Source organism: Salmo salar, chromosome 03 (assembly GCF_965601325.2).
Source record: "Salmo salar chromosome 03, fSalSal1, whole genome shotgun sequence".
NCBI classification, from domain to species: Eukaryota; Metazoa; Chordata; class Actinopteri; order Salmoniformes; family Salmonidae; genus Salmo; species Salmo salar.
In genome coordinates, this window is record NC_138293.1 from 87,267,532 (window position 1) to 87,288,294 (window position 20,763).

Below are 20,763 nucleotides of genomic sequence, written 5' to 3' on the forward strand. Positions count from 1 at the left end.
GTGGAGACCTTTACCTGTCAGCCAACCTGTCTTTTAGACTGTAATAACACCATCTAGTGGAGACCTTTACCTGTCAGCCAACCTGTCTTTTAGACTGTAATAACACCATCTAGTGGAGACCTTTACCTGTCAGCCAACCTGTCTTTTAGACTGTAATAACACCATCTAGTGGAGCCCTTTACCTGTCAGCCAACCTGTCTTTTAGACTGTAATAACACCATCTAGTGGAGACCTTTACCTGTCAGCCAACCTGTCTTTTAGACTGTAATAACACCATCTAGTGGAGACCTTTACCTGTCAGCCAACCTGTCTTTTAGACTGTAATAACACCATCTAGTGGAGACCTTTACCTGTCAGCCAACCTGTCTTTTAGACTGTAATAACACCATCTAGTGGAGACCTTTACCTGTCAGCCAACCTGTCTTTTAGACTGTAATAACACCATCTAGTGGAGACCTTTACCTGTCAGCCAACCTGTCTTTTAGACTGTAATAACACCATCTAGTGGAGACCTTTACCTGTCAGCCAACCTGTCTTTTAGACTGTAATAACACCATCTAGTGGAGACCTTTACCTGTCAGCCAACCTGTCTTTTAGACTGTAATAACACCATCTAGTGGAGACCTTTACCTGTCAGCCAACCTGTCTTTTAGACTGTAATAACACCATCTAGTGGAGCCCTTTACCTGTCAGCCAACCTGTCTTTTAGACTGTAATAACACCATCTAGTGGAGACCTTTACCTGTCAGCCAACCTGTCTTTTAGACTGTAATAACACCATCTAGTGGAGACCTTTACCTGTCAGCCAACCTGTCTTTTAGACTGTAATAACACCATCTAGTGGAGACCTTTACCTGTCAGCCAACCTGTCTTTTAGACTGTAATAACACCATCTAGTGGAGACCTTTACCTGTCAGCCAACCTGTCTTTTAGACTGTAATAACACCATCTAGTGGAGACCTTTACCTGTCAGCCAACCTGTCTTTTAGACTGTAATAACACCATCTAGTGGAGACCTTTACCTGTCAGCCAACCTGTCTTTTAGACTGTAATAACACCATCTAGTGGAGACCTTTACCTGTCAGCCAACCTGTCTTTTAGACTGTAATAACACCATCTAGTGGAGCCCTTTACCTGTCAGCCAACCTGTCTTTTAGACTGTAATAACACCATCTAGTGGAGACCTTTACCTGTCAGCCAACCTGTCTTTTAGACTGTAATAACACCATCTAGTGGAGACCTTTACCTGTCAGCCAACCTGTCTTTTAGACTGTAATAACACCATCTAGTGGAGACCTTTACCTGTCAGCCAACCTGTCTTTTAGACTGTAATAACACCATCTAGTGGAGCCCTTTACCTGTCAGCCAACCTGTCTTTTAGACTGTGTAAGAGCAATATCTAGTGGAGGAAGAATGTAATGACTCTTGGCACTAAGTGTATTTGCCTTCGATTTGTATCTGACTACTCCACACTATTGAAGTTGTCAGATACAGCTTTTGATTTCAGGCTAAGCACTGACTCACCCTCTTATTTCCCTCTTTCTCTCCCCTCTCTTCATCCCCCCATCCTCCCCAAGGTGTTTGGCACCTTGGAGGCAGCCAAAGAGAAGTACAACATCGACGACTACGCTGTGAGCCAGATCTCCCTGGAACAGGTGTTCCTCAGCTTCGCCCAGTTCCAGCACTGCAGCAGGAAATAGATGGCGCGAGGTGGAAGAAGAGGGGGAGCTCCATCTCTCTGTTTCTCTCTTTTTCTGTCTGTCCATCCGTCGTGTGTATCTCTCCACTCTGTGTGGATGACCTGTGTACATGGACTCGACTATGTGACGCGCCACTGAGCTATGATCAGGTCTTGATCTACACACACAGACAGACACTGTGCAGTGATGGAGCAGAGGTTGACTCCATGGACACCCGGACTTCAACGTGGCCATGTAACCCCAGCTCCCTCTAACCCCGCTGGGCTTGGACCGCCAACCAGACTGGACCCGTTGATCCAAGCCTGGGTCTTAACCATCAACCACTCCTTTCTCTTCTGTTCAATCAGTTTGTGTGTTGAACATTTAGGTCAGTCCAGAGGCAAGGTTAGGGTTAGGGAGTTCGGTTTTGGGGGTGGGGGGGGGGGGGGGGCTGCTATACGACCAAGTAAGGAATCTCAGATGTTACCCCTTTTTTGTCTTTGACGTTTAAATACCATGTAAACAACTGGATACCACTGGATATGAGTGGTCTGCTCTGTACAATACAACTCAGCCTTGTGAATGTGTGACAGGCAGGGTTGTGAATGTGTGATAGACCTTTTTGTGAACTTGTATGCAGCTTTCTTTTTTATGTATAATTTTTGTCTCCTCATATGATTCTTACTGTGACCCTAAACAATTGTGCACAGTGGGTATTGTTCGTCACTGACATGATTTGAAATGTACAATGAGGCACTTCAAGTGAGGCAATTGTCAAACAAATCAACACATTTTTTTTTCTTTATTAATGTAAATGCCATGCTAATTCCATGCCAGGGTAAATGCTATGCTCTAACGTTTGCTCATCCTTTTTGGTCGGATGTAAATTATGTAATAGATTCATGGTACTGAAGCCACTTCCTGTAGGAAATCATTAGATTGGTTTGCAGAAATGTTGCAGGAACATTAGCTAACAATTCCATGTTTGAATGAACAACAACCCCTCTGCACTGCATTGCATGGCACACAAAAAGCCTGCTAGATATTGAGATGCCCTCAGACCATCATTGAAATTCCTAATTGCAAGATTCAGAAAGAAAAAACGTCTTGAAGGATTTGGGCATGTTGGACTGTGTGGTTTCTATCCTTAGCATGGTGTCCACTGACTGAAGCACAACTTCCCTTTCTAAGGGCTACAGTAAGTTTGATGCCGTGTCATAGTTACAGAATCACTATATCCACCTGCTGAGGTACAGATATGTTATTTGACTTTAAGGGATAGGTCAATGACCTTGTGAAATCGCTGAACTATCCCTTTGTGAGGTGTTTTTTGGTTGGTTTACCCACACTAATTTAACTGCAGCTTAAGCATTTCATGTTAACTTTATTTGTTTGTGTGCTGTCCCTTTACTGCTGTCAATTATACTACTACAGTACTACAATGTTATTCTTGAAGGCTGAAACAAAATGATGTTTTTGCTTATCAATGTGTAGATGATTTACAGCTATGGACCAATGCACTGTTACGTCCTCTTAATATAGAGTTTAGAGTACTTTACTATAGAGTAACACACCGTCCAGTCAACAAATCAGTCACTTTTTTCCGTCCATTGGCAGTTTTTTTCCCATTTGCAAACCCTTAATGTAATTGAAAGAAGAGGTTGAATGAGAATGTGAGGTTTAAAGACAATAGCTTCCACAAGAATGAAAGTATTTCTGTCCAGACAGAGAATTCCTGCTTCTTGTCCCAGCATTCCATTTATACATGTTTTTGCTTTGTGGAAAATGTTTAGGCCTAGTCCAATATTTAGTCCCCTTGTCTAGACATGCTAAGTCTCCTATGTTCTCCCAATGCTACACTGGTTGATGTGGTTATGTATCTAAACTATCAACAGTAGTCATGGGAGCATAGTGTAAACGTCTTAAAGGGATAGCTGATTTTGTTGTTGATGTTTTCACATAAAGTAAACTGTCCTTTTTAAAAGAATGTTTCTGAAGATGGTTAACTTATCAATGCAACTGACTGTAAAACAGCCTCACACAAGGACCATGAAGGATCAACTCTGCCCCACCCCCCACCCCCCACCGATAGCTCACTCAATCTAACCAGTTGACTTTTTTTTAAGCACTTTTGAAGTAAACCTCCGCAACAATGGCTGTTTCTGGGATGGTTGAACTTAAGCACTGCGTAGGATAGTTGACAAACTGATAGGCAAGTGGTTACAGACTTAAATAGAGGCTGATGTTCATGTTTGGAAGACAAAAAATAGGGCTCTGTCCTGACAAATGATGTTTTTGTTACGTTTCTAAATATCATAGATGCCAGTTCATCTATATGGACATGTCTTACAGCTACATCTCATTTTGAGTTAAGTAAAAGAGAACTTGAAAACATTGTGATGATGATGCATATGATTAGGATAAAATACAATGTATCATATTTAAAAAAGGGAATCTTAATCATTGTACTCGTATGTACTGTATCATGGAACTAACCTTGTCTACTGTATAATTACTGCTATTATTTTTAAATTAAATTTGCTGTATGCAAATTGAAACAAAAACTAGTATTCCTTTACTTTAGAAACACCACACTCCCATTATACATGATCAATGATGAGGTATTTCTAATAATAAGCCAGCTGTTCTACAAATGTATAAAACTGGACCAGCTGGACACAGCCAGTAGTACACTGTGGTCATATACCGTTAACACCTATATGCTTTGTTTGTGAATCAGAGCATGACCTGTGTTTATCCCCTCATTAGTTACAACCCAGTTTTTCTCTGGTGTTTTCAGAGGGGAAGGCACAGAAACCCTCAGCAGTTACAACCCAGTTTTTCTCTGGTGTTTTCAGAGGGAAAGGCACAGAAACCCTCAGCAGTTACAACCCAGTTTTTCTCTGGTGTTTTCAGAGGGGAAGGCACAGAAACCCTCAGCAGTTACAACCCAGTTTTTCTCTGGTGTTTTCAGAGGGGAAGGCACAGAAACCCTCAGCAGTTACAACCCAGTTTTTCTCTGGTGTTTTCAGAGGGGAAGGCACAGAAACCCTCAGCAGTTACAACCCAGTTTTTCTCTGGTGTTTTCAGAGGGGAAGGCACAGAAACCCTCAGCAGTTACAACCCAGTTTTTCTCTGGTGTTTTCAGTGGGAAAGGCACAGAAACTTTGATGATGGACAGAAATCTTGCAGGACCAGTTATTTGACCTCCCTATTCCCTGCTGTATTGCCAGATTAGCATATATGTCATACAACCTGGAACCTATGGGCTGGTTTCCCAGTCTAGGACTATGCTAAATCTGTCTGGGAAACCTTTATTGGGCTGGGGTTATTCTTTCACTCCCCTGAATGGAAAAGTAGGGGTTGGTCAAAGACATTCATATTACCAGGAAGCATGGAGAAAAGTATTTTATAGTTAGTGTCTGTTCATGTTCACAATCTGCTAACTGCTTCTTCAGAAAGTGTGAAACACAATCAGACCTAAAATACAATCGAGGTTGAACTGTATTCCTACTTCTTCTTATTCAGTTTTGTGATTACATTTAATCAGTAAATTCTCTGTTGCTCAGTATAGGCGGATTACAGTATGAGATAATGACAGATAATGATATCTACGTGATATCCGTGTTCTACATTCTGTTGAGGCTGTTCCGTTATGTTGAAAAATATGGTCAGCCTATACAGTGCCTTCGGAAAGTATTCAGACCCCTTGACTTTTTCCACATTTTATGTTACGGCCTTATTCTAAAATGGATTTAAAAAAATATTCCTCAACAATCTACACACAATACCCCAGATGACAAAGCAAAAACAGCAAATGTATTAAAAATAACAGAAATTCCTTATTTACATAAGTATTCAGACCCTTTGCTATGAGACTCGAAATTGAGATCAGGTGCATCCTGTTTCCATTGATCATCCTTGAGAGGTTCTACAACTTGATTGGAGTCCACCTGTGGTAGATTCAATTAATTGGACATGATTTGGAAAGGCATATACCTGTCCCACAGTTGACAGTGCATGTCAGGGCAAAAACCAAGCCATGAGGTCGAAGGAATTGTCCGTAGAGCTCCCAGACAGGATTGTGTCGAGGCACAGATCTGGGGAATGGTACCAAAACATTTCTGCAGCATTGAAGGTCCCCAAGAAGTCAGTGGCCTCCATCATTCTTAAATGGAAGAAGTTTGGAACCACCAAGACTCTTCCTAGAGCTGGCCTCCTGGCCAAACTGAGCAATCAGGAGAAGAAAAGCCTTGGTTAGGGAGGTAACCAAGAAACCAATGGTCACTCTGACAGAGCTCTAGAGTTCCTCTGTGGAGATGGGAGAACCTTCCAGAAGGACAACCATCTCTGCGGCACTCCACCAATCAGGCCTTTATGGTAGAGTGGCCAGACTGAAGCCACTCCTCAGTAAAAGTCACATGACAGCGTGCTTGGAATTTGCCAAAAGGCTAGAGTTGAGTCAGTATGTTGGCAGCAACCCCTCAATGTTAGTGATGGCTGTTTAACAGTCTGATGGCCTTGAGATAGAAGCTGTTTTTCAGTCTCTCGGTCCCTGCTTTGATGCACCTGTACTGACCTCGCCTTCTGGATGATAGTGGGGTGAACAGGCAGTGGCTCGGGTGGTTGTTGTCCTTGATGATCTTTATGGCCTTCCTGTGACATTGGGTGATGTAGGTGTCCTGGAGGGCAGGTAGTTTGTCCCCGGTGATGCGTTGTGCAGACCTCACTACCCTCTGGAGAGACTTGCGGTTGTGGGTGGAGCAGTTGCCATACCAGGCGGTGATATAGCCCGACAGGATGCTCTCGATTGTGCATCTGTAAAAGTTTGTGAGTGTTTTTGGTGACAAGTCGAATTTCTTCAGCTTCCTGAGGTTGAAGAGGCGCTGCTGCGCCGCCTTCACCACACTGTCTGTGTGGGTGGACCATTTCAGTTTGTCCGTGATGTGTACGCCGAGGAACTTAAAACTCTCCACCCTCTCCACTACTGTCCCGTCAATATAGATAGGGGGCTGCTCCCTCTGCTGTTTCCTGAAGTCCACGATCATCTCCTTTGTTTTGTTGACATTGAGTGTGAGGTTATTTTCCTGACACCGCACTCCGAGGGCCCTCACCTCCTCCCTGTAGGCCGTCTCGTCGTTGTTGGTAATCAAGTCTACCACTGTAGTGTCTTCTGCAAACTTGATGATTGAGTTGGAGGCGTGCATGGCCACGCAGTCATGGGTGAACGGGAGTACAGGAGAGGGCTGAGAACGCACCCTTGTGGGGCCCCATCGCCATTGTGTACGGCAGCAGGTTTGAATACAATGACCCTCAGTTCCAAGGCATGGTGGACAGACAATGAGACCACAGGCTCTGCGCCTATTCAGGTACCATCTACTTATTTAGTGCACTTCGTTTCCCAATCTTTTTTTCTCAGGAAACTAAGAGGCAGCTTACCAGACCCAGATCTGGGAAATCAGTCCTATGGATGTCTTGGTGCAAAATGATATGAACTAATGCTTTCCTTTTCTGTATCAGGAGATCGGTGTACTTCATGTTTCCCTGGCTGGGTCTGTGGCTGAAAAACTAGAAATTGATGGAAAATGTTGACATCAACAAGAAGGAGATAAAAGAGTTGATCAAGTGTTTTACTGAGACTCTCAAATCTCAGATGTGTAGAGGCTTCGTGGACTCGTTCCTTGTCCGAAAGCAGACCCTGGAGGTATGGAGAGTTAACTCAGTAACTTTCATCAGTGGCATCACACAACACTTAGGGGTCCTAGTTTAACTTCTCTAGGGCCAGTGGGACGAAATCGTCCCACCTACGTAACAGCCAGTGGAATCCTGTGGCGCGTTATTCAAATACCTTAGAAATGCTATTACTTCAATTTCTCAAACATATGACTATTTTACACCATTTTAAAGACAAGACTCTCGTTAATCTAACCACACTGTCCGATTTCAAAAAGGCTTTACAACGAAAGCAAAACATTAGATTGTCAGCAGAGTACCCAGCCAGAAATAATCAGACACCCATTTTTCAAGCTAGCATATAATGTCACATAAACCCAAACCACAGCTAAATGCAGCACTAACCTTTGATGATCTTCATCAGATGACACACCTAGGACATTATGTTATACAATACATGCATGTTTTGTTCAATCAAGTTCATATTTATATCAAAAAACAGCTTTTTACATTAGCATGTGATGTTCAGAACTGGCATACCCCCCGCAAACTTCCGGTGAATTTACTAAATTACTCACGATAAATGTTCACAAAAAACAGAACAATTATTTTAAGAATTATAGATACAGAACTCCTCTATGCACTCGCTATGTCCGATTTTAAAATAGCTTTTCGGTGAAAGCACATTTTGCAATATTCTAAGTAGATAGCCCGGCATCACAGGGCTAGCTATTTAGACACCCACCAAGTTTAGCCCTCACCAAAGTCAGATTTACTATAAGAAAAATGTTATTGCCTTTGCTGTTCTTCGTCAGAATGCACTCCCAGGACTTCTACTTCAATAACAAATGTTGGTTTGGTCCCAAATAATCCATAGTTATATCAAAATAGCGGCGTTTTGTTCGTGCGTTCAAGACACTATCCGAAAGGGTTACGCGCCCGACGCGTTTCGTGACAAAAAAAATCTAAATATTCCATTACCGTACTTCGAAGCATGTCAACCGCTGTTTATTATCAATTTTTATGCCATTTTTCTCGTAAAAAAGCAATAATATTCCGACCGGGAATCTGTGTTTTAGTACAAAGAGAGAGAAAATAAAAACATGGTGTCGCCCCGTGCACGCGCCTCAGCTCATTGTCCTCTGATAGACCACTTAACCAAAGGCGCTGAAGTTTTTCAGCCAGCGGCTGGAATTACATCATTCAGCTTTTTCCCGGGTTCTGAGAGCCTATGGGAGCCGTAGGAAGTGTCACGTTACAGCAAAGATCCTACATTTTCAATAAACAGAGCCAAGAAGCCCAAGGAATGGTCAGAGAGGGTACTTCCTGTACAGAATCTTCTCAGGTTTTTGCCTGCCATATGAGTTATGTTATACTCACAGACACCATTCAAACAGTTTTAGAAACTTTAGGGTGTTTTCTATCCAAAGCCAATAATTATATGCATATTCTAGTTTCTGGGCAGTAGTAATAACCAGATTAAATTGGGTACGTTTTTTATCCGGCCGTGTAAATACTGCCCCCTAGCCCTAACAGGTTAACTTTTATTTTCAGTTTTTATATTATTGTTTCAGAGCCAAAGATTTCAGTTTCAGTTTTTATAATTATTTCAGTTTACTAGCTAGTTTTAGTTTACTAAAATAACCTTGGAGTTGTCATCAACATGTGTGTTCTTTGAATCAGCCATGTGACTTCTATATGTTAACTGTGGGTCTGTGTCTGTCAGGATGCAGGCCCCATAGACTCCTTCTACCATGACGATAACCTCATGTATTCTGTGATGAATCTGTTTGCTGCTGGTACCGGCACCACAGGGACAACCCTTTGATGGCCGCTGCTACTCATGACCCACATACAGAGTAAGGACCAATAGATACAGATACAGACTGAAGATCATGCGTAGCTACGCCAAAGAACGTTTGTCACATACAACAAAACATGTTTCTGTGTAGCTTAACCTTTGTAGTTCTCGTTTAAATTTCCGACCTTCCTAGTTCTTGTTTGAAGGTCCCCTGGGGTTGAGGTTTAACTTTATAGTAACTTTGGTCCTCCATCCTTTCTGTCTCAGACCGGGTCCAGGAGGAGATCAGCAGGGTCATAGGAATAACCTGCCCTACACTAATGCAGTGATCCAAGAGACTGACCAACATTGTACCCATGTCCATCCCTCATACCACCAGCCGAGACGTCACCTTCCAGGGATACTTAATCAAAAAGGTCAGATACCCGGTTTTCATCATACATTTGCATGTAAATCCCATGACTATAATGTATTGGTCATTATAGAGACAAATCTCTTATACTGAAACTGCACTGTCATACTAGAAAGCACCAGATATGATTGAATCTGTAATGTTTCAAAAATGTATACATTTAGAGATCATTGAATTGCTCTGTAAGTAACCCCATCTCTAATAGCAAATGTTTTAATGTCAATCATCTCTTATACTCTGGATTTGTCTCTAATTCTATTGGTTGTAGGGGACGTCTGTGTTTCCTCTACTGACCTCTGTCCTGCAGGACGAGAGCGAATGGGAGAGCCCCCACACCTTTAACCCAGCCCACTTTCTGGATGAGCAGGGCCGATTCATCAAGAGGGACGCCTTCATTGCCTTTTCTGCAGGTATTAATAAGTCCTTCAATGTACCTTTGTAGCACGGTGCAGGAAGTGGTTCTAGAATAATCTTTTGGACAGACTTCATGTTATCTCCGATGTCTTTCTCTCACAGGTCGTAGAGTGTGACTGGGATAGAGTCTAGCCAGGATGGAGCTCTTCACCTCTCTCCTGCAGCACTTTTATTTCTCTCCTCCTCCTGGAGTAACAGAGGATGATCTGGACCTCACACCATCCGTGGGGTTCACCCTCCATCCTTCACCTCACCAGCTCTGTGCTGTGAGCTGGGTCTGAGATGAGAGTTTGAGGAGTGAATCTTGGCCCGATGCACATTAAGGACAAGACACACCATAATAAACATTGATCATGTGTAGTAGTTCACCTGTTGGGTGTTGATGAATGTTGGCGATTTAACATGTCAAATCATTAGGAAATTAACAGAAAATTACAGCTCATAATCAGGTCAGAGGCAATATAGTGCTTTTAACTGTTCGTCAGCACAGCATTTCTATTGTGGTTGCTCATTTTACTTCCTGTGATGACCTTATGAGGGGATTACAATCATTATAATGAAAAACAAGACATTTCATTTTAAGAAAATGCCTCATGGGGTCAAAAAGTTGATTAATTGTAATTGAATGTTTAGAATTCGCTGTTATTGGAAGACACCTCAGTAATATGGATCTGCACTTGATCAGGGGCCATAGAGTGCTTGTCATCATTATCAGGTTCAGTCAAAACCTTGCTGCAGTCCTTGGTGACTGCTAAATTGATATCAGTAGAGTGGGCATCTCTGTTTGGCTCAATCTCCAAGGTAGGGATGTCGACATCCTCCCTGGCCAGGAGGAGTTGGATGGTGGCAGTTAAATATCTGCGCACCAGAGGTTGCCATTCGTTGGTGTCAGGGAGCTCTTCCGCTTGTCTTTTACAGAGGAAGCTTCCACCATGTTTGCCTGCCAGTGGGGTGACAATGACTGGAATATCTCCTGTGGTGGATTCAAGGTCCTCTATGAGTTGGTCCGTCATGAGGTGTTGGTAGGCCGATGAGACCCCATGGACAATTGGTTCCCACTGATCCCATTGGTCAGAGGACTCTCTCCTGAACCTCCAGTGTTGAAGCTTCCATCACTAATAAGTGGGGAGGACGGGGAGCAGTCATGGACCCATTCATTGTTGAAGCTTCCACCACTAATAAGTGGGGAGGACGGGGAGCAGTCATGGACCCATTCATTGTTGAAGCTTCCACCACTAATAAGTGGGGAGGACGGGGAGCAGTCATGGACCCATTCATTGTTGAAGCTTCCACCACTAATAAGAGGGGAGGACGGGGAGCAGTCATGGACCCATTCAGTGTTGAAGCTTCCATCACTAATAAGTGGGGAGGACGGGGAGCAGTCATGGACCCATTCAGTGTTGAAGCTTCCACCACTAATAAGTGGGGAGGACGGGGAGCAGTCATGGACCCATTCATTGTTGAAGCTTCCACCACTAATAAGTGGGGAGGACGGGGAGCAGTCAAGGATCCATTCAGTGTTGAAGCTTCCACCACTAATAAGTGGGGAGGACGGGGAGCAGTCATGGACCCATTCAGTGTTGAAGCTTCCATCACTAATAAGTGGGGAGGACGGGGAGCAGTCACCCATTCAGTATTGTTAGATGGAGCATATGCATACTTGTCACCAATGATCTTGTGCCAATTCTGATATAGATTTGATTCTTCCAAACCCCTCAGCATACTTCCTGATGTCCTTTCTGAAAGGGACACCATGGCAACACAGTATAAGCAAATAATCGGGTTTCACTCTGTTTTTTTACGAATGAAGAGTGAAAGTTCTTACTATTGTCATGAAGTTGCCCTGTTGGTGAGGTTTATGACCCCCCCCCCCCCCCCCCCCATGAATACCTTTCCCCCCTTTTCTCTCTCTACTCTACAGAATGGACTCTTGGAAAGCTCTTTGTTAAGATAGAAAGAGTAATGTAACATAAAAAGGTTGGGGAAAAGGAACAATCTTTCTGTAATCCAACCAGTTGAAAGTGTCCGTTGGTACTTAAAGAATATGATGTCAGATCAGTTGTTGTCTGGGACATTATATCTGATGGTAGGACGACATAAATTGTATCTTGGAAAGTATGCACATTCTAGTTATCAGATTCACATGGAATTGTTGTGCAATTTAAATGTTTAAATATGAAACTATTTGTGAAAAGATTAAATGTAATTTTAGCTTCTAAATGAGAGAATTGTATTCATAAGTAAACTATGCTCGCTCATTGGCCAAGCCCAAGTGAATAGACATTGGTTGAGAACTATGAAACACGCCCTTCTCTCCCCCACTACAAAAGCCCATTGACGAAAGTCAACCTTGTGTTCCCAATGACGTGAGGACTAATGTCCATATGTTTAAAAGGGCTAATATCAACTACAACCTAACGAAATTAACTTCAGTTCCCGACGACGTGAGGACTGGTGTCCATACGTTCAAAAGGGCTAATTTCAATGTGACGATCACCACGCTGGAAGAATACATTTCAACTACACCAGCCAGAATACGGCACGAGCTGAGTATGGCAACTTGGTATGAACTTTGAACTCTTATTCACTAAAGAAGTGATACATCTTAATGTCGAGTTATCAGCAGAAGCTGTAAATGTGCGTGGCCTAGGAAATGACAAACAATCTCTTCAGAACGACAGGGTGCTACAACGTATCCACCCAGAAATATTCTTCAAAGGACAAGGGAGAACTCTGCTGGGCAACCCAGCCTTCCATCTTCAACCAATTTATCGAAGCGCAGCTTGTCAGTATGTGTTACACCTGTGTTGGTTGCTATGCTCTTAGTAGGAAGGTATTTCACCTGTCCACAACGTTGGTGTTTGTGAATTTCCTTTCTTTTTTGGCTTCAGACCAATGCCTATTTCTCACTTAAAATATATATATATATATATATATATATATATATATATATTGCTAAATAAATAAAGGGAACACTTAAACAACACATCCTAGATCTGATTGAAAGAAATAATCTTATTAAATACTTTTTTCTTTACATAGTTGAATGTGCTGACAACAAAATCACACAAAAATAATCAATGGAAATACAATTTATCAACCCATGGAGGTCTGGATTTGGAGTCACACTCAAAATTAAAGTGGAAAGCCACACTACAGGCTGATCCAACTTTGATGTAATGTCCTTAAAACAAGTCAAAATGAGGCTCAGTAGTGTGTGTGGCCTCCACGTGCCTGTATGACCTCCCTACAACGCCTGGGCATGCTCCTGATGAAGTGGCGGATGGTCTCCTGAGGGATCTCCTCCCAGACCTGGACTAAAGCATCCGCCAACTCCTGGACAGTCTGTGGTGCAACGTGGCGTTGGTGGATGGAGCGAGACATGATGTCCCAGATGTGCTCAATTGGATTCAGGTCCGGGGAACGGGCGGGCCAGTCCATAGCATCAATGCCTTCCTCTTGCAGGAACTGCTGACACACTCCAGCCACATGAGGTCTAGCATTGTCTTGCATTAGGAGGAACCCAGGGCCAACCGCACCAGCATATGGTCTCACAAGGGGTCTGAGGATCTCATCTCGGTACCTAATGGCAGTCAGGCTACCTCTGGCGAGCACATGGAGGGCTGTGCGGACCCACAAAGAAATGCCACCCCACACCATGACTGACCCACCGCCAAACCGGTCATGCTGGAGGATGTTGCAGGCAACAGAATGTTCTCCACGGCGTCTCCAGACTCTGTCACGTCTGTCACGTGCCAGTGGCGAATTTGCCAATCTTGGTGTTCTCTGGCAAATGCCAAACGTCCTGCACGGTGTTGGGCTGTAAAGCACAACCCCCCCTGTGGACGTCGGGCCCTCATACCACCCTCATGGAGTCTGTTTCTGACCGTTTGAGCAGACACATGCACATTTGTGGCCTGCTGGAGGTCATTTTGCAGGGCTCTGGCAGTGCTTCTCCTGCTCCTCCTTGCACAAAGGCGGAGGTAGCGGTCCTGCTGCTGGGTTGTTGTCCTCCTACGGCCTCCTCCACGTCTCCTGATGTACTGGCCTGTCTCCTGGTAGCGCCTCCATGCTCTGGACACTACGCTGACAGACACAGCAAACCTTCTTGCCACAGCTCGCATTGATGTGCCATCCTGGATGAGCTGCACTACCTGAGCCACTTGTGTGGGTTGTAGACTCCGTCTCATGCTTCCACTAGAGTGAAAGCACCGCCAGCATTCAAAAGTGACCAAAACATCAGCCAGGAAGCATAGGAACTGAGAAGTGGTCTGTGGTCCCCACCTGCAGAACCACTCCTTTATTGGGGGTGTCTTGCTAATTGCCTATAATTTCCACCTGTTGTCTATTCCATTTGCACAACAGCATGTGAAATGTATTGTCAATCAGTGTTGCTTCCTAAGTGGACAGTTTGATTTCACAGAAGTATGATTGACTTGGAGTTACATTGTGTTGTTTAAGTGTTCCCTTTATTTTTTTGAGCAGTGTATATTAAAAACAAACATGTTTTAAGTGAGAAATAGGCATTGTTCTGAAGTCAAAAAAGAAAGGAAATTCAAAGCACCAACGTTTTCCAGCCCATAGTTTTGGTATATTGTACTACAAACAATGTGTATGCAGGTTACTCAGGATTCAAACCTCCTCAAAAAATATCAATTTTTACAGTCCGGAAAATACATATTTTAAATTTCCTGAAAATACGTCTTGTCACCTTTCATTCAGAACCTAAAATGAACCCTACTTCAACATCTGGAATAGACGTATTTTGAACGCTTACTGGGTTCAGATTTCTGGGAACACACTGAAAACTAACATGACACTGTTGATCAGTCAGCGCAAATTGGGATTAAAATGGCATGAGGAAAATTGCATTGACTGAAGAGGGTGTACTGAATTACTGCATCACAAAGATAGGGCTGGTATTTGTTCTGGATGCTCAAGCAGCAACGTCTCTGTCTCGTGTGTTTATCTAGATAATTAGGTAGCTAGCATGTGTACACTACTTGCATGCGCATTGGCCGGGTTTAGATTCAACATGGCCAACTGTTTCTTAGCAAGACAAGTTTTATTATCTACAGTTTGTGTTGTGAGGGGTTGATCTTGGTTGAGGAAATGTAGACTAGCTATCAGTGTTTGTGCTGAAACTTACATCTGGCTGCACATGTAGCCATCGAGCCAGTTTGAGCTTAAACGATTTAAGCAACTAAAATGAAACCAACTTTCAAATGTCCAACTGCCCCAACTCAGATTGCTTGAGAAAATATTTTTGATAGCATTTATAGACATATCTCAATTTCAGAACCATGGACAGTGATATGTATTCTATACTTTGAGTGGCAGGTGGCATCCGAATACCCATACTAGCGTACTACATACTTAAAACGGCATACTGTTTACTCATCGTCGCGTACTATTTATCACGTACTGTTTAGTAAAAAATATGCCACGGCCTGCCACGAAGTAGTGGCTCCTAATTGCCTGAGTAGGTGGGGCGGGGCCGAATGCGGGAGGATTTTTCCATATTCAACAGACATGAATCGCATTAACCAGCCTGATAATAACTAATTTCCAAGTTGATTAATGTCTTTAAACTCTGAATAGAATAGGAATGGAGTTATAGGCCTACTCAGGCTGGTTATAGACAGGCTATCACATTGGACCTGTACCGTAGTAGACAATATAGCCCATCTAGCCTATTTAAAAAGGACTGAAGACAGAAACAGATTTGGTTCCATTTTAACATATTTATTAGTGAAACATACACTACATGACCAAAAGTATGTGGACAACTGTCGTCGAACATCTCATTCCAAAATCGTAGGTATTAATATGGAGTTGGTACCCCCTTTGCTGCTATAACAGCCTCCACTCTTCTGGGAAGGCTTTCCACTAGATGTTGAAACATTGCTGCGGGGACTTGCTTCCATTCAGCCACAAGAGCATTAGTGAGGTCGGGCACTGATGTTGGGCGATTAGGCCTAGCTCGCAGTCGGCGTTCCAATTCATCCCAAAGGTGCTCGATGGGGTTGATGTCAGAGCTCTGTGCAGGCTAGTCAAGTTCTTCCACACCGATCTCGACAAACAATTTCTGTATGTACCTCACTTTGTGCATGGGGGCATTGTCATGCTGAAACAGGACAAAGCCTTCCCCAAACTTTTGCCACAAAGTTGGAAGCACAGAATTGTCTAGAATGCTGTAGCGTTAAGATTTTCCTTCACTGGAACTAAGGAACCTAGCCTGAACCATGAAAAACAGCCCCAGATCATTATTCCTCCTCCACCAAACTTTACAGTTGGCACTATGGATTGGGACAGGTAGTGTTTTCCTGGCATCCGCCATACTCAGATTCATCCGTCGGACTGCCAGAAAGTGAAACGTGAATCATCCATCCAGATAACGCGTTTCCACTGCTCCGATCCAATAGCGGTGAGCTTTACACCACTCTAGCATTGGCATTGTGCATGGTGATCTTCCGCTTGTGTGCAGCTACTCGGCCATGGAAACCCATTTCGTGAAGCTCCTGACGAACAGTTATTGTGCTGACGTTGCTTCCAGAGGCAGGTTGGAACTCGGTAGTGGGTGTTGCAACCGAGGACAGCGGATTTTTACACGCTATGCGCTTCAGCACTCAGCGGTCCCGTTCTGTGAGCTTGTGTGGCCTACCACTTTGCGGCTGAGACGTTGTTGCTTCTAGACGTTTCCACTTCACAATAATAGCACTTACAGTTGACCGGGGCAGCTCTGGCAGGGCAGAAATTTGACAAACTGACGTGTTGAAAAGGTGGCATCCTATGACAGTGCCAAGTTTACAGGTACTGAGCTCTTCAATGAGAACCAATGTTTTACTATGGAGATTGCATGGCTGTGTTCTCGATTTTATTTCCCTGTAAGCAGGGGCGAAAATCTGATATCAACTTTGGGGGGGACAATTACATGACATTTTCTCAAGAGCAATTCCTGAGGGGGACACCAAAAGTAGTGCTGTAACACATAGCCGACATTGTAATATGGTAAATGTATATTGAGGAACCAAAGAAATAAGGTGTTTGCCATACTCCTAACTACCGGTACCCAAAACTACACAACTACTCACAACAGCAATACCATTGCCTTAAACTGGTGACTGAACTAAGATTTGTTAAAGTTGAGAGTGGGGGTATCCATGGCATTTTCCAATTATGTTCCTATTTTACAAGTTAAAAAAATGGAGAACCTTTCATAATGTTGCCAAACAAAGACTCAACAAACTTACCTGAGACTCCCTGTCTCTGCCAGTCTGTCCCTGCATATCTGTCCCCAACTCTGCTGTCTGTGTGCCATCTGTTGCCTGCTCTGCCTAATGACATCATTGTGAAACATTTCCATTAGAATTTCATTTCTTTCTCATGAACATTTTATCAACTAGTCTTTGAGATATTAGGCTACTAGAGTTCTTACTTTGCGTTTTGGTGTACTGAAAAATACTCTGATGTCCGTCTTTTATTTTTCTGCCATTTTTCTACCTGGCTGGCTGGCTACACACACACACACAGTGTGTAGGTTATTTACAGTAGGAGATGGGCTTCTATCATCTTATCTTTTATCATTCTATTTGGGTTTCGATCTAAAAGGTAGCTAGCAAATGTGAAACGGATTAAAATGACAAGAGTTGACAGCTGTATGAGTTCACCATTTACACAACATATGCTGCAACCTTTTGTAATTTTAATAGTGTCACGTCCTGGCCAGTATAAGGGTTAATTGTTATTGTAGTTTGGTCAGGACGTGGCAGAGGGTATTTGTTTTATGTGGTCCGGGGTGGTGTTTTGGTAAAAGGGTGTTTGATTTAGTATTTCCGGGTTTTTGGTCTATGTTTATGTATTTCTATGTATAGTCTAGTAAGTGTGTTTCTATGTAGAGTTAATTGGGGTGGACTTCCAATTGAAGGCAGCTGTGTGGTGTTGCCTTTGATTGGAAGTCCTATATTAGTTGGGTGTGTTTGTCTGTGTGTTTGTGGGAGATTGTTCTGTGTTTAGCCTTGTGCCTTGCCAGACTGTCTGTATATCGTTCGTTCACTTGTTTTGTTATTTTGGTGTTCATTTTGGGAAGTTAATAAACCTCAAGATGAGCTTACCCATACCTGCTGCGTTTTGGTCCTCCATTACCATCGAAAACCGTGACAGAATCTCTCACCAAACCAGGACCAAGCAGCAGAGGAAGGAGCAGTGGGATTTTGAGTTGGACTATGGTGAGAGATGGACTTGGGAGGAGATCTTGAAGGGAGAAGGCTCCTACACTTGGGAGGAGATCCAATCAGGAAAAGATCGCCTTCCATGGGGACAGGTGGTAAGAGAGAGAGAGGAAAGGCGAAAGGCTGGTATGGACCGGGAACGTTTCCGAGGAACACGACTGGCATTGAAGCACGAGAGGCACCCCCAATATTTTTTTTGGGGGGGGCACACGGGTAGTTTGGCTAGGCATAGGAAGAGCTGGAAGCCAGCTACCCGTGGTTATATGGAGGAGCGTTTGAGGTGGAGAGCGCCATGTTTCGCTGAGGAGCGCACTCTCTCACCCATACGCACGCACAGTCCGGTGCGCGTTATTCCAGCCCCTCGCAGGTGCCGTGCTAGAGCGGGCATCCAGCCTGGTAGGAGGATGCCTGCGCAGCGCATCTGGTTGCCGGTACGCCTCCGAGGACCAGGCAACCCAACTCCTGCTCTACGCACGGCTACCATCAGGCCCCTGCACAGCCCAGTTCGCCCTGTACAAGCACCCCGCTCGTACAGGGCTACTAGTTCCATCCAGCCAAGACGGGTTGTGCAGGAGGTAAGATCAAGACCGACTGTGCGCCTCCATAGCCCTGGGATTCCAGCTCCTGTCTCTCGTGCGGACCCGGAAGTGCGTCAACCCAGTCCGACTCGTCCTGTTCCCGCTCCCCGCACTAGCCTGGAGGTGCGTGTTCCCAATCTGGTACGCCCAGTACCAGCACCACGCACCAGGCTTCAAGTGCGTAAACCCAGCCTCGCCAGTCAACAGTCACCAGAGCTGCCCCGCCAGTCAACAGTCACCAGAGTGGCCAGACTGCCCCGAGCTGCCAGAGTGGCCAGACTGCCCCGAGCTGCCAGAGTGGCCAGACTGCCCCGAGCTGCCAGAGTGGCCAGACTGCCCCGAGCTGCCAGAGCGGCCAGACTGCCCCGAGCTGCCAGAGCGGCCAGACTGCCCCGAGCTGCCAGAGCGGCCAGACTGCCCCGAGCTGCCAGAGCGGCCAGACTGCCCCGAGCTGCCAGAGCGGCCAGACTGCCCCGAGCTGCCAGAGCGGCCAGACTGCCCCGAGCTGCCAGAGCGGCCAGACTGCCCCGAGCTGCCAGAGCGGCCAGACTGCCCCGAGCTGCCAGAGCGGCCAGACTGCCCCGAGCTGCCAGAGCGGCCAGACTGCCCCGAGCTGCCAGAGCGGCCCGAGCTGCCCCGAGCTGCCAGAGCGGCCCGAGCTGCCAGAGCGGCCCGAGCTGCCCCGAGCGGCCCGAGCTGCCCCGAGCTGCCAGAGCGGCCCGAGCTGCCAGAGCGGCCCGAGCTGCCCCGAGCTGCCAGAGCGGCCCGAGCTGCCCCGAGCGGCCCGAGCTGCCCCGAGCTGCCAGAGCGGCCCGAGCTGCCAGAGCGGCCCGAGCGGCCAGAGCGGCCCGAGCGGCCAGAGCGGCCAGAGCTGCCCCGAGCTGCCAGAGCGGCCCGAGCTGCCCCGAGCTGCCAGAGCGGCCCGAGCTGCCCCGAGCTGCCAGAGCACACGAGCTGCCCCGAGCTGCCAGAGCGGCCCGAGCTGCCAGACTGCCCCAGACTGCCCCGAGCTGCCAGACTGCCCCGAGCTGCCAGAGTGGCCCGACTGCCTGAAACGGCCAGAACCGGAGCCACCTCCAGATATAGGTGGGTTGGGGAGGGGGGGTGTAGCACAGTGCCGTCGTTGACGGCAGCCACCCTCCCTTCCCTCCCTTTAGTAGGGGGGGATTTTAGTTCTTGTTGTTTGGGGTTGTTTTTTTTTTTAAGGTGCTTCCGGGGTTAGCACCTTTAAGGGGGGGGGGGGTACTGTCACGTCCTGGCCAGTATAAGGGTTAATTGTTATTGTAGTTTGGTCAGGACGTGGCAGAGGGTATTTGTTTTATGTGGTCCGGGGTGGTGTTTTGGTAAAAGGGTGTTTGATTTAGTATTTCCGGGTTTTTGGTTTATGGTCTAGTAAGTGTGTTTCTATGTAGAGTTAATTGGGGTGGACTTCCAATTGAAGGCAGCTGTGTGGTGTTGCCTTTGATTGGAAGTCCTATATTAGTTGGGTGTGTTTGTCTGTGTGTTTGTGGGAGATTGTTCTGTGTTTAGCCTTGTGCCTTGCCAGACTGTCTGTATATCGTTCGTTCACTTGTTTTGTTATTTTGGTGTTCATTTTGGGAAGTTAATAAACCTCAAGATGAGCTTACCCATACCTGCTGCGTTTTGGTCCTCCATTATCGACGAAAACCGTGACAAATAGTTTGTTTCATATTGGCTGGCTTCCAACAAAAGCTGAATTTGCAAAGCTAGCGAGCACCAATTCAGTTTCAGTGGTGTTTGCTATAATCTTTGCTACCCGGGTTAAATAAAATAAATAAATAAAAGTTCCCTTGCGACAATTTAGCTTTTGCAACGAGACCATTAAATATATTTAAGACAATGGTAGAAGAGAGTAGTTCTGTTCAGTTTGGACTTCAGTTTATCGCTAACCTTATCACAGGGACTTTGAAGCACTAACTTACATCATCTGCATGCTGATTTCGGAATACATTGA

The 20,763-nt window shown here is 45.2% G+C and overlaps 1 protein-coding gene and 1 pseudogene across 1 annotated transcript in view; both read left to right on the forward strand.

The window, feature by feature from the left end:
* LOC106593499 (phospholipid-transporting ATPase ABCA3) overlaps positions 1–4,243 on the forward strand; it is a 109,620-nt gene extending 105,377 nt beyond the window's left edge. The window contains exon 31 of the mRNA XM_045715660.2: positions 1,578–4,243. Within this exon, the coding sequence (XP_045571616.1) occupies positions 1,578–1,700 (123 nt within the window). The 3' untranslated portion in view covers positions 1,701–4,243. The remainder of the gene's footprint in view (positions 1–1,577) is intronic.
* Positions 3,832–10,496, forward strand: LOC106594713 (cytochrome P450 2K1-like; annotated as a pseudogene).
* The last annotated feature ends 10,267 nt before the right edge of the window (positions 10,497–20,763 follow it).